Consider the following 15,092-nt stretch of genomic DNA (forward strand, 5'->3'; position numbering starts at 1 on the left):
TCTACCAAAAAATACAAAAATTATTTAGGCAAGATGGTGTGTGCCTGTAGTTTCAGCTACTCAGGAGACTGAGACAGGAGGATTGCTTGAACCCAGAAGTTCAAGGTTGCAGTGAGGTGAGATTGTGGCACTGCATTCCAGCCTAGATGATGGAGCGAGATCCTGTCTCTAAAAAAAAAAAAAAGCAAACTATAAACAACCCATGCAATTTTAGCTAAGTTTCCACAACAATAAACATGCATCTAAAATAGGAAAGATGGGTGATGTATGTAAATAATAAAATTAAGATGAATTTCCCTTTAAATATTGCAGAACTCTTTAAGATAATAGAGTGATCTGACTGACATTAAATGCTGGACCAATGGTGAATTTTAGACTGGATTTTAACATGATTCTTGGGAAGAAAAACCTTTTAAATATTAGGGATGCGGTAGCTCATGGCTGTCATCCCAGTCCTTTGGGAGGCTGAGGTAGGAAGATTGTTTGAGGCCAGGAGTTCAAGACCAGCCTGGGCAATATAGCAAGACTCTCGGCTCTACAAAAATAAAAATAAAAAAAATTATCTGGGTGTGGTGACATGGACCTGTAGTCCTAGCTACTTGGGAGGCTGAGATGGGAGACCTGAGCCCAGGAATTTTAGGTTACAGTGAGCTATGATTGCACCCTGCACTCCAGCCTGGGTGACAAAATAATAATAATAATAATAATAATAATTTTTAAAGGTTACAACTTTAGTTACCCTGTGTGCAAATGAGTTACCCTCTTCCTGAGATAGAGTGTGTTATCTCAAAGAGGAAAGAAGATGAATGAATTAATGCATAAATAAGTGAGTGTTTATTGACTGATCTGTGTGACTTATTTTTAGAAATTATATACCCAGTTGCAAGCAAAGAAAGCAGCCATTAAGCCACTGGAACAAACAGAATGTCTTAACAAAACAGAAACTGGGGCCTTGGTTCTCCACAATATAGGATATTCGGCACAGCATTTGGACAATTTGCTTCAGGCACTTATTACTTTGAAGAAAAACAAAGAAAGCCAATATTGTGTCCTCAGAGATTTTCAGGAATACCTTGCTGCAGTTGAATCCTCAATGAAAGCCTTGTTGACAGACAAGGAAAGTCTTAAAGTGTAAGTGTAAGAATTTAGGACTTGCATTCTTTTTATTCAAGCACAACCATCTGCCATCTTGGACAGGCCCAGGGTTTTAAGAGTTTATATTGTGAAAGGAAATTATGATTTTAAAACCACAGGATGGAAAGTTATTTCATATGGATGCTGTCTTTGTTTGGGCTGCTATAACAAAATACTGCAGACTAAGAGGCTGATAAAAAACAAAATTATTTCTTACTGCCTTGGAGGGTGGGAAGTCCAAGATCAAGGCAGCAGAAGATTCAGCATCACGAGGACCTGCTCTCCAGTTCACAGATGGCACATCTTAGCTGTGTCCTCATGTGGTAGCAGAAGTGCAGCTCTCTGGAGTCTCTTTTATAAGGGCTCTACTCCTATTCTTAGGGGCTCCACCCTCATGACCTAATCACTCCTCAAAGTTCCTAACTCTTAGTGCTATTACATTGGTGATTAGGTTTCAAAATATGAATTTTAAGGGACACACATTCAGACCATAGCATTTAAGGAAACTGTTGGTTTCATGCAAAAAATAATTTATATAATTGAATATGTTTTACAGAGTAATTTATGAAACAATTCGCACTATAAATATCTACAAAATAGGTTTATGTTCTATGGAATTCAGTATTATTTTTGTCAAGAATTCTAAACTATGTGGGCAGGGGAGACAAGCATATGTAATTGTTTAGTACCAGCATAATTAGTTAAATAGTTTGGTATATATTGAATATATATGTATTGGAATGGTTTCTTTTAAAATATATGCACTTCTTTTGGCTTTGAAAATGATGGCAAATGGTACTAAATTTAGTCTTCATATGTAAATATTTTCTCATTATCAAAAAAGTTTATTTTAGGCCAGACGTGGTTGCTCACACCTGTAATCCCAGCACTTTGGGAGGCTGAGGCAGGTGGATCACTTAAGGTCAGGAATTCGAGACCAACTTGGCCAACATGGTGAAACCCTGTTTCTCTAAAAATACAAAAAAAAATTAGCCAGGCATCATGGCATACGTCTGTTATTCTAGCTACTCGGGAGGCTGAGGCAGGAGAATGGCTTGAACCTGGGAAGTAGAGGTTGCAGTGAGCTGAGATCACACCACTGCATTCCAGCCTGGGTGACAGAGTGAGACTCTGCCTCAAAAAAAAAAAAAAAAAAGATTTGTTTTATACTTTTATCTAAATGGGGTTTACTTTCAGTAACAGCCCTTGAGGAAACAATTTTAGATTAGCTTGATGATTACAGCTTTTTAGTCAATATTTTTCTCTTTGTTGAAAAGATGACAAGGGGGTTGGATATTATGGCAATATCTCTCATTCCTAGACTAACCTTTATACAAGTACTTTACAATTTACAAAATATTTTTATGTACATTCTTCCCTTCACTCTTCATTTTTTTCCTGTGGTTATTCATTTTTGGGATACTCATTTTCTTTGCTTTTTTCTTTTTCACTCAAAGTAAAAGCCAAGATACTCATTTTATAGGAGAGTTTTCTACACCAATTGAAAGCCACAGTAAACAAGATTCTGATTTTTATTTTAAGGATAGATTATTTTTATAGACAGCCTAATTTTTTCTGTGAATTTAGAGCAGAATTAATTTCTTCTAATGATATTTATCCACATTTTAATGTAGAATAAGCATTAAATATTAACAAGCTCTATTTTTATTCTTTTTCTAGAGGACCACTGGACAGTGTAACGTATCTGGACAAAATTAAAAAATTCATAGCATCCATAGAAAAAGAGAAAGATTCTTTAGGCAACTTGAAAATCAAATGGGAGAATTTATCAAACCATGTGACTGACATGGATAAGAAATTGTTGGAAAGCCAGATTAAGCAACTTGAACATGGTTGGGAACAAGTGGAACAGCAGATTCAAAAGAAGTATTCTCAGCAGGTAGTGGAATATGATGAATTTACAACCCTCATGAATAAGGTACAGGACACTGAGATTTCTCTGCAACAGCAGCAGCAACATCTACAGTTAAGGCTGAAGTCTCCAGAAGAACAGGCAGGGAACCAAAGCATGATTGCCTTGACCACTGACCTCCAGGCTACCAAGCATGGATTTTCTGTTTTAAAGGGGCAAGCTGAACTTCAGATGAAGAGGATTTGGGGAGAAAAAGAAAAGAAGAATTTGGAGGATGGAATAAATAACTTGAAGAAACAATGGGAAACATTGGAGCCATTACACTTAGAAGCAGAAAATCAGATTAAGAAGTGTGACATAAGGAACAAGATGAAAGAGACTATCTTATGGGCCAAGAATTTGTTGGGTGAACTTAATCCCTCCATTCCCCTTCTCCCAGATGACATTCTTTCACAGATCAGAAAGTGCAAAGTGACACATGATGGCATTCTAGCTAGGCAGCAGTCTGTGGAATCGTTGGCTGAAGAGGTCAAAGATAAGGTTCCTAGCCTTACAACCTATGAGGGCGGTGATTTAAATAATACCCTAGAGGACTTACGGAATCAATACCAAATGCTGGTTTTAAAATCAACTCAAAGATCACAGCAATTAGAATTTAAGTTGGAAGAAAGAAGCAATTTTTTTGCTATGATAAGGAAGTTTCAACTTATGGTTCAAGAAAGTGAAACACTGATAATTCCCAGGGTGGAGACAGCTGCCACGGAAGCTGAACTAAAACATCACCATGTTACTTTGGAGGCATCTCAGAAGGAATTGCAAGAAATTGACAGTGGAATCTCAACACATCTTCAGGAGCTAACAAACATCTATGAGGAGCTGAATGTGTTTGAAAGATTATTTCTGGAAGATCAGTTGAAAAATCTTAAGATTAGGACCAACAGAATACAAAGATTCATTCAGAATACATGTAATGAAGTGGAACACAAGATAAAGTTTTGCAGACAATTCCATGAAAAAACATCAGCGCTTCAGGAGGAGGTTGACAGTATACAGCGCAATGAACTATTGCTTAATCAAGAAGTAAATAAAGGTGTTAAAGAGGAGATCTATAATCTTAAAGACAGACTCACCGCTATTAAGTGTTGCATCTTACAGGTATTGAAACTTAAAAAAGTGTTTGACTATATTGGACTAAACTGGGATTTTTCACAACTTGATCAATTACAAACCCAAGTATTTGAAAAAGAAAAGGAACTTGAAGAAAAAATTAAGCAATTGGACACATTTGAGGAAGAACATGGCAAATATCAGGCATTATTAAGTAAAATGAGAGCTATTGATTTGCAAATTAAGAAAATGACTGAAGTAGTACTAAAAGCTCCTGATAGCTCTCCGGAAAGCAGACGGCTCAATGCCCAAATTTTAAGTCAGAGAATTGAGAAAGCCAAGTGTTTATGTGATGAGATAATAAAGAAATTAAATGAAAATAAGGCCTTTGATGACTCATTCAAGGAGAAAGAAATACTACAAATAAAGCTGAATGCAGAAGAAAATGATAAGTTATACAAAGTTCTCCAAAACATGGTATTAGAACTCTCACCAAAAGAATTGGATGAAAAGAATTTTCAGGACAAACTAGAAACTTCCTTACATGTTTTAAATCAGATAAAATCTCAATTACAGCAGCCATTACTTATAAATTTGGAAATTAAACATATTCAAAATGAAAAGGACAATTGTGAAGCATTTCAGGGGCAAGTTTGGGCAGAAATGTGTAGTATTAAAGCTGTGACTGCTATTGAGAAACAAAGAGAAGAAAACTCTTCTGAAGCGAGTGATGTGGAGACAAAACTACGTGAGTTTGAAGATCTTCAGATGCAGCTTAACACAAGCATTGATTTGCGCACAGTAAGTTTTAAAAATTATGCAGTTAGTGGCCGGGTGCGGGGGCTCACGCCTGTAATCCCAGCATTTTGGGAGGCCAAGGCTGGCGGATCACTTGAGGCCAAGTAGAGACCAGCCTGGCCAACATGGCAAAACTGCATGTCTACTAAAAATACAAAAAAAAATTAGCTGGGTATGGTGGCACATGGTTGTAATCCCAGCTACTCAGGAGGCTGAGGTACAAGAATCACTTGAACCAGGGTGGCGCAAGTTGTAATGAGTCAACATCCCGGCACTGCTCTCCAGCCTGGGTGACCAAGTGAGACTCTGTCTCAAAAAAATAAATAAGTAAAATAAAATAAAATTGGGCAGTTAGTGCATCTATTTTTATTTTGTGATCTTCTGTTTTGCTAGTGTCTGTAATTCTAAAGAAGCTATAGGTTCTACATAGAAATTCTCTACAGAAACATAGCCATTTTCAAAAATTACAGTGAACTGGTTTGTAATCGTGACTCATACTGCATCTACATGCAGTGCCTTCTAGTTTAGAAAAGGACAAATCTGACTCTTATTTCTGTTTTCCTCGTAGTCTCTGTTGAGCTCAGAACATTTTTTAAAATTTGTTTTCTGTTTTGTTTTTAGAGGTAGTAAGATATAATGGAAGAATTATGGTGTAGAGGGAAGAACACCAAATAATAACTAACATTTATGTAGAACTTACAGTGTTGGAGACACTGTGCTAAAAATTTCATGTTGAATTTTTATAGCAACTCTATGAGACGAGTGCTATTATTAGCCCCGTTTAAAAATAAGGAAATTGAAGTTTAGAAACATGAAGATTTTTCTCAGAGTCCTGAGAACAGTAACAGAACCAGAGCAGGGAGCATCACATGCTCATGGTCCATGGGCCAAATCCTTCCTGCAGTGCCTGGTTTTTATAGATAAAGTTTTATTGGAATATAGCCATACCCATTTGTTTTTGTATTGACTGTATCTGTTTTCATGCTATAGCAGCAGAGTTGAGTAAGTTGTGATTATTTCCTCACCTCTGTTGGAAAGTGACGCCAACACACTCCCTTCCCTTCCTTTTGATAGAGTGGATATCTTAGGCATCATTGAAATTCATGCTGTGCTGAATGTAATGCCATACATAGTGTTTTCAGATTGATCACATTAAATTTTTAGAAGTGGAAGTTAACTCCCTTTTCTAATTCAAAGAGTTATTATGAGATACTATATCTGGAATATTTTGATAGGTGTAAATGCTATGGCAATGTAAAGTATTATGAACCTATATTCCTTAAATAGTTTTGTAATAAATGAGTAATTTGAGTATTTCTCCACTTGAATTTTAATACAGTTTCAGGAAACAATGTGCATAAATCCCAAAAATAATAGGATTAGAACTGAACTGGAAGGGACCTTTATTTATTTCAACTATTTGTTATTTCAATGAGATGACTCAAGTCTGGAGACATTCATTCAATGATGTACCTAAACTAAAGTTAGTGCAGAGAAATTAGTTTAAAAACATAAAAGGTCTAGAGATTTTGTTTTCTTTTCATTTGTTCACAAATACTGATTAAGGTTATATACATTAAATGTAATCCATTGTTTTATTTAATTCGTAGTCTAGTACAAGAGTTCCAAAGCAGGAAGATACATTAATAGACATTATTCTTGAGATGTTATTTTGAATTTAGATTATTTTTCTTATTAAATCTGAAAATAACTTTTTTTTTTTTTTTTTGAGATGGAGTCTCACTCTGTCACCCAGGCTGGAGTGCAGTGGCGCAATCTCGGCTCACTGCAACCTCCGCCTCCCGGGTTCACACGATTCTTCTGCCTCAGCCTCCTGAGTAGCTGGGACTACAGGCATGCGCCACCACACCCAACTAATTTTTGTATTTTTAGTAGAGATGGGGTTTCACCATATTGGCCAGGCTGGTCTTGAACTCTGGACCTCGTGATCCACCCGCCTCGGCCTCCCAAAGTGCTGGGATTACAGTTGTGAGCCACCACGCCGGGCCTGGAAACAACTTTTTTAATACAGTGTTATTTGCTTAAAAATAATAGTGTAATATTGTCAAACTGTAAAATGAGAATGCTAACTCTTATAAGACTCAGAGACATGTATACATATGTAACAAACCTGCACATTGTGCACATGTACCCTAAAACTTAAAGTATAATAATAATAAAATAAAAAAAGACTCAGAGACATATTATCAATGTACCACGAAAACTTAAGAATGACAGGAATTCCAAAAGTTTGACAATTTTGTCACAGCATTTAATCTCCTATTCACTAGAATGTCTTGAATGATGCTTATGAAAATCTAACACGCTATAAAGAAGCAGTCACCAGGGCAGTGGAGAGCATCACTTCCCTCGAAGCCATCCTTATACCCTACAGAGTAGATGTTGGTAATCCAGAAGAATCTTTAGAGATGCCTCTTCGAAAACAAGAGGAATTGGAATCCACAGTAGCACACATCCAGGACCTCACTGAGAAACTGGGAATGATATCCAGCCCTGAAGCCAAACTACAACTTCAGTGTACTTTACAGGAACTAGTTTCTAAGAACTCAGCAATGAAGGAAGCTTTCAAAGCACAGGAAACTGAGGCAGAAAGGTAGGTCCTCTTCCAAAGGTAATCTTTAAGAACATAAAATATTGTTTTAAGATATAATTAAACTATATTTTAATAGTTTTAAGAACATAAAATATAGGTTTTTTTCTCTATCATTAACACCTATGCATTAGAGATAATTTGGAAAATATGGTTAAGTAGAAAAAAATTACAATGTAAAGAAAACTCTGGTAAATATTGTATTTCTTCTTTTTTTTTTTTTCCTATTTAATATTGGGTACACACAACAGATTGTTTATAAAAGTATATGCATGGTATAAGTAATAATGATAAAACTAATATCTTTGTACCCAAAAGGACATCGAGTTCTCTTGTGTGCTCCTCCTCTCTCTTCTCAGAAATAACCATTCTCCCAAATTTTGTTTACCATTTTCCTGACTTTTGTTGTACTTTTTTTTTTTTTGAGACAAAGTTTTGCTTTTGTTGCCCAGGCTGGAGTGCAGTGGCACGATCTTGGCTCACTGCAACCTCCGCCTCCCGAGTTCAAGTAATTCTCCTGCCTCAGCCTCCCGAGTAGCTGGGATTACAGGCATATGCCACCATGCCTGGCTAATTTTTTGTATTTTTAGTAGAGACAGGATTTCTTCATGTTGGTCAGGCTGGTCTTGAACTCCCTGTTGTACTTTTACTATGTGTTTGTGTGTCCTGTTTTCACAATTTCAAACTAATGCCTAGTGTGTGCATTCTTCTGTTATTTCTTTTTTTTAATTTTTAATTTTTGTGAGTATATAGATATATATATTTATGGCGTATATGGAATATTTTGATATGGGTAATCAGTGTAATAATTGCATCAGGGTAGATGAGATATTCATTTCAAGCATTTATCTTTTGTGTTACAAACAATCCAACTGTACTCTTAGTTATTTTTAAATGTACAGTTAAATTATTATTGAACGTAGTCACTCTGTGGTGCTATCAATACTAGATCTTATTCATTCTTTCTATTATTTTGTACCCATTTACCATCTCCCTTCCACCTCCCCCACTACTCTTCCCAGTCTCTGGTAACCATCCTACTACTTACTCTCTATGTTCATGAATTCAATTGTTTTGATTATTAGATCCCACCAATAAGTGGGAATATGTGATGTTTATCTTTCTGTGCCTGGCTTATTTCACTTAACATAATGACCTCCAGTTCCATTTATGTTGTTGCAAATGACAGGATTTCATTTTTTTTTAATGGCTAAATAATACTCCTTTGTGTGTATATACCACATTTTCTTCATCCACTCATCTGTTGATGGACACTTGGCTTGCTTCCAAATCTTGGCTATTGTGAATAATACTTCAATAAACATGGGAGTGCAGCTATCTCTTCAATATACTGATTTCTTTTGGGTATATGCACAACAGGGGGATTCCGGGATCATATGGTAGCTCTATTTTTAGTTTTTTTGAGGATCCTCCAAACAGTTCTCCATAGTGGTTGTACTAATTTGCATTACCACCAACAGCACATGAAGATTCTGTTTTCTCCACATCCTTGCCAGCATTTATTATTGCCTGTCTTTTGGCTAAAAGCCATTTTAACTGGATGAGATGATGTCTCATTGTAGTTTTGATTTGCATTTCTCTGATGGTCAGTGATGCTGAACACCTCTTCATATCTGTTTGCCATTTGTATGTCTTCTTTTGAGAAATGTCTATTCAGATCTTTTGCCCATTTTTAATTGGATTATTAATTTTTTTCCTTTAGAGTTATTTGAGCTCCCTATACATTCTGGTTATTAATCCCTTGTCAGATGGGTAGCTTGCAAATATTTTCTCTCATTCTGTGGGTTGTCTCTTCACTTTGTTGATTATTTCCTTTGCTGTGCAAAAGCTTTTTAACTTGATGCTATCCCATTTGTAAATTTTTACTTTGGTTGTCTGTGCCTATGGGGCATTATTACCCAAGAAATCTTTGCCCAGTCTGGTGTCCTAGAGAGTTTTCCCCAATGTTTTCTTTTAGTAGTTTCATAGGTCTTAGATTTAAATCTTTAATCCATTTTGATTTGAGTTTTGTATATGATGAGAGATAGGGGGTCTAGTTTCATTTTTCTGGATGAAGATATAGATAGATAATCCAGTTTTCTCAGAACCGTTTATTGGTATCTTTCTATAGGTTTGGGAAGTTGTCTGTTATGATCTCTTTGAGTAAACTCTTTGAGTAAACTTTCGACCCATTATCTCTCCCTCTACCTCCTCTTTAAGGCCAATAACTCTTTTTTTCTTTTTTGAGGCAGAATCTCACTCTGTCACCCAAGCTGGAGTGCAGTGGCACAGTCTTGCTCACTGCAACCTCCCAGGTTCAAGCAATTCTCTTGCCTCAGCCTCCCAGGTAACTGAGATTACAGGCACAAGCCACCACACTGGCTAATATTTTGTATTTTTAGTAGAGACAGGGTTTCCCCATGTCGGCCAGGCTGGTCTCAAATTCCTGACCTCAAGTAATCCGCCCTCCTCTGCTACCCAAAGTGTTGGGATTACAGGTGTGAGCCACCACATCCAGCCTAATAACTCTTAGATTTACCTTTTTGAGGCTATTTTCTAGATTTTGTAGGCATGCTTTATTTTTTTTCTATTCTTTTTTCTTTTATCTCCTCTGACTGTGTATTTTCAAATTGCTTGTCTTCAAGCTTAGTAATTCTTTCTTCTGCTTGATCAATTCTGCTGGTAAGAGACTCTGATGCATTCCTCAGTATGTCCATTGCAGTTTTCAACCCCAGCATTTCTACTTGATTCTTTCTGATTATTTCAATCACGTTGTTAAATGTATCTGATAGGATTTTTAATTTCTTCTCTGTTATCTTGAATTTCTTTGATTTTCCTCAAAACAGCTATTTTGAATTCTCTGTCTGAAAGGTCACATATTTCTCTCTCTGAAATTGGTTCCTGGTGACTTATTTAGTTTATTTGGTGAAGTCATGTTTTCATGGATGGTCTTGATGCTCGTGGATGTTTGTCAGTGTCTGGGCATTGAAGTGTCAGGTATTTATTTAAGTCACAATCTGGGATTGCTTGTACCTGTCCTTCTTAGGCAGGCTTTCCAGGTATTCTAAGAGACTTGAGTGTTGCGATCTAAGTTTTTGGTCGCGGTAGTCATATCTGCTTACAGGATACCCCAAGCCTAATGTTGTGGTTTTTGCAGAGTCATAGAGCTACCACCTTGGTGGTCTTGTATAAGATCTGAAGTAATTCTCTGGATTAAGAGGCAGAGACTCTTGTTGTTTTCCCTCACTTTCTCCCAAACAAACAGAATCTCTGTGTTGAGCTGCCTAGAGCTGGGGTCGGGGTGACACAAGCACCCTTGTGGCAACCACTACAGAGAGTGCACTGGATCAGACCTGAAGTCAGCACAGCATCAGCACTGGGCCTTGCCCAAGGCCCTCTGTAAACGGTACCTGGCTATTGCCTATGTTTGCTCAAGGCCCTTGGGCTCTACAATCAACAGATGAAGCCAGCCAGGCTTGTGTCCTTCCCTTAAGGGTGGCGAGTTGCCCCGCACCTAGGTGAGTTCAGATATGCTGTCTGGGAGCCATTGCCTAGAGTTGGAAACCTTACAAATCTACCTGGTGCTGTGTGCTACTGTGGCTGAGCTGGCACCCAAACCACAAGACAGAGTCCTTCACATCTTGTCTCCCCTTTCCCCATGTCCACCACCACTACAGGCCCACAGAAAGTACTGCCAGGGTACTACTCATGTTCACTAAAGGCTCAAGGGGTCTTCAGTCAGCTTGTGGTGAATGCTGCCAGGCCTGGGACTCACCATTCAGGACAGTGGGCTCGCTCCTGTGGCCCAGGGTGGGTCCAGAGATACTGTCCAAGAGCTAATACCTAGACGCCAAGAGCTCACTTAGTACTCTTCCCCACTGTGGCTTAGCTGGTACCTAAGCTCAAGACAGTCTCCTTTACTCTTTCCTCTGCTTTCTGAAGCAGAAATGGCCTCTCCTGGTAGCCACCACAGCTGTGAATGTGCTGAGTCCCACCTGAAGCCAGCATGTCTCAGTCTCACCCAAGGCCCACAGTGTGTACTACCTGGTTGCCACTGTTGATTATTCAGGGCCCTAGGGCTCTTTAGTCAGCAGGCAATGAATCCTGCCAGGGCTGGGTCCTTCCCTTCGAGGAAGTGGGTTCCCTTCTGGCCCAGGGTGTGTCTGGAAATGTCACCTAGGAGCTAGGGCCTGGAATGGGGGCCTCATGACTCTGCCCAGTACCCAGTCCTACTTAGCTGGTATCCAAGTTGCAAGGCAAAGTCCTCTTTACTCTTCCCTCCCCTCTCCTCAAGTAGAAAGAAGGGGTCTCTTTTGGAACTGTGAGCTGTGGTTCATGAGGTTGGAGGAGGGGTAATGCCAAGGACTCCCTTAGCTGCCTTGGCTGGTGTCTCACTTGGTCACATGCCCCAACAAGTCCACTGGCTCTGATTGTAGCACAGCACTAGGACTTACCTAGGAGTTGCAGTCTTTGTGGTCTCGACAACCTTTCAAGTTTATTTAGAACCCCAGAGTACTTTAGCCCAAGGTGGCAAGGCTTGCTGCAATTCTAGTTTCAACCACTGGGATGGGCAGTTGCCCTCTGGCTAGGGCTAGTCAAAATGCTTCATGGGTGCTGGCTGAGTTTTGTCCTATGTTGGCAGCACTGCGTTCCAATGCAAAGCTCCCCAGTTGCTGCGCTTTCCCTCCCCCACGTGCACGGATTCTTTCTCCCTGCCATGCTGCTGCTGCTGCTGGGGGATGGGTGAGGAGTGGCATCAGCAATTCAAGACTGCCTTTTTTATCCTCTTCCATGCCTCTTTCAGAGATATGAACTTAAAACTAGTTACTGTGATTGCTCTCGTAATTTTTGGTTTTTATGAAGTTGCTTTTGTATGGAGATAGGTGTCAAATTCGGTGTTCCTGTGGGGAGGATGATCAGTAGAGGCTTCTATTCAGCCATCTTGCTCCTCCTGCATACCTCACTTCATTTTTTCAAACCCATCATTATGACTCTGAGGTTTATTCATGTTCTTAGTAAAATTTATTTACTTAGCTATTGATGGACATTTGGATTGCTCCCAGTTTTTGCATTCAGAAACAGTGCTACTTAGGAAAATTTTTAAGTGTAATAACTTCCCTTGGGTAAATATCTAGGAGTGTGATCATTCAGAACAAAAGGTTATGTACATCTTACATTTTTAATGGCAAATGATTTTGCCAATTTCCACTCAAACCAGCAGCATATAAGTATTCCAATTGTCCCATATCCTTGCCAACATTTGATATTGTGAGACTCAATTTTTGCCAATCTGATGAGTAAGAAGAGGTATTTCATTGTGGTTTTAATTTGCACTTCTGTTACTGCTAATTAGTTTGATCTCTTTTTTTGAATGCTTATTGGTCATTCATGTTTTCTCTTCTGTAAAATCCTTATTTAAGCCTTAACCCAATTTTATTGGTGGTTTTTTCTTACTGATTTCTAGGAATTCTATATTTTAGAGAGTGGTCCTTTATAGTTATATGTGTTACAAATATTCTTGCAGAGGGAGTTTTCTATTAGACACCCATCCTGGGATTGGCTCCCAGCTTTATGGTCTGTCCCCCACCTTTCAGTAGGAATCAAAGAAAATTGAAACTCAAGTGCCCTCAAGGCAAAAAACTGGTCCTACAACTTTGCCTATTTCTGTATATTTCCATTTTACAGTTTGACTCCCTAATTCCTTGTCAATTTATTCATGCGTTTTAAGAGTTGTTTTTTAAGAATAATTTGATATAGAGTTTTTAGTTACATTCAATGGGGGATTTAGGCTGTGTCTGTTTTTGTATGCATAATTTTAGTGTTTTAAAATATATATGCTATATATAAAATATCAAATATCCAGCTTTATTTTAAAATTTTATAACTGTTCTTTTCTTGATTGTAACAAATACTTTCTAAAAGTAATGTAATTACTCTATAATATTGTATACGATGAATTGTTTTAATTTCTTAATCATACCTTTGTTAGATAAGGGTATTCCAATGTGTGATGTTTTAATTAATAGTCTAGTGAGTAAAGATGTTTTACTGTGCAAAAGATTTAGGATAAGCTCTATATGTTTAGGATACAGTTCTTAAGGTAAATTGCAGAAGCTGCATTAATGGGTCAAAGATAGGAATAGTTTTAAGACTAAGTGGTTTTCCACAAGAATTGTACCAATTTACAGCTCATCAGTGTGTTTGAGAATGCAGTTTTCATTTTACTGAAGTGAACTTTAAAAAAAAAAATCTTCATTTTAGAGGACGGCCCTTGCTTCCTTTTCAAGTTTGCATTTAAACCCATATGCAGGTCCCTTTGGGAACAAAAACTTCTTAGAAAACATTTTAAAATGCATTGGCTAGCAAAAACGAAAGTTGTCATATCTTTTCTTAAAAATTAAGTGTGGAATATTTATTCTGGGAAATTTTGAATTTATTGTGTTAAATGAAATTTAATACCACTTTTTTTCTAACTGTGACTCACTAGGTATCTTGAGAATTACAAATGCTATAGAAAAATTGAAGAGGATATTTACACTAACCTCAGCAAAATGGAGACAGTTCTTGGACAGTCCATGTCCTCGTTGCCACTGTCTTACAGAGAAGCTTTAGAGCGCTTGGAACAGAGCAAGGTAATAGTATTGGCAATTAGCCAGTAAGTCTGTGTGCAAAAAATTGCAGAACAAACTGGCAGAGGCAGCAGAGAATGTGGTCCTGTTAAGACGCGTAGAAATCTTCACAGTGAGTTAAATATCCATGAATATTCCTCAAATCGAAAGCCAGAGAGTAATGTTATATATATATTTGAGACACAGTCTTGCCCAGGCTGGAGTGCAGTCATGCAGTCTTGGCTCACTGCAGCTTCTACCTCCTGGGTTCAAGTGATTTGATTCTCCTGCCTCGGCCTCCTGAGTAGCTGGGATTACAGTGCCCGCCACCATGCCCAGCTGATTTTTGTATTTTTAGTAGAGACGGGGTTTCACAATGTTGACCAGGCTGCTCTTGAACTCCTGACTTCAAGCCATCCTCCAGCCTCGGCCTTTCAAAGTGCTGGGATTATAGGCGCGAGCCACTGCGCCTGGCCTTATGTAATATATTGAAGCTTAAAAAGCCAGAAGGAAGGAAATGAAGCAGTGGTACTGACAGATTTAATTAATCAGGTTCACAGACAGTCATCCCCCAATAGCATCCTGTCCTCACTGATGGCTTTTCTAAAGCATCACCTCTCATGTGACTTTAAGGGATACTGCTGGATCAGTGACAGAGCCTTGTTGTCCACTGATCGCTTACTGCAACTGTCATAAGCTCTGAATTCTGGTTACTTCTTAGACTGTTACAAAGCAATTTGAGCTTTTGCTTATTTTTATCTGTTAGAATCTGTGGTATTATGTTATTAGGATTTGGATGAGGACTTTCTAAATCATCTGTAGTTAACATTCCCCAAAAACAAAAGCGAACCAAGAAAAACCTTTCAATATTGTGTTGGTGGTTGATATAGGAAGTATTGTGCAAAGGAACTACTTAGTAAAATGTGAGACTTAAAAATAACAAAATGTACAGTAGTCCCCC

At 38.1% G+C, this 15,092-nt stretch overlaps 1 protein-coding gene across 31 annotated transcripts in view; it reads left to right on the forward strand.

Moving 5' to 3' along the window:
- The window catches only part of SYNE2 (spectrin repeat containing nuclear envelope protein 2), a 370,575-nt gene that overhangs the window by 193,567 nt on the left and 161,916 nt on the right, over window positions 1–15,092 (forward strand). For all 31 annotated transcript variants that reach the window (XM_016926198.4, XM_009427921.5, XM_016926202.4 and 28 more), the window contains 4 exons: window positions 866–1,131; window positions 2,815–4,915; window positions 7,204–7,526; window positions 14,011–14,155. In XM_016926198.4, coding sequence (XP_016781687.4) covers window positions 866–1,131; window positions 2,815–4,915; window positions 7,204–7,526; window positions 14,011–14,155 — 2,835 coding nt within the window. The remainder of the gene's footprint in view (window positions 1–865; window positions 1,132–2,814; window positions 4,916–7,203; window positions 7,527–14,010; window positions 14,156–15,092) is intronic.

This window comes from Pan troglodytes, chromosome 15 (assembly GCF_028858775.2).
Source record: "Pan troglodytes isolate AG18354 chromosome 15, NHGRI_mPanTro3-v2.0_pri, whole genome shotgun sequence".
NCBI classification, from domain to species: domain Eukaryota; kingdom Metazoa; phylum Chordata; class Mammalia; order Primates; family Hominidae; genus Pan; species Pan troglodytes.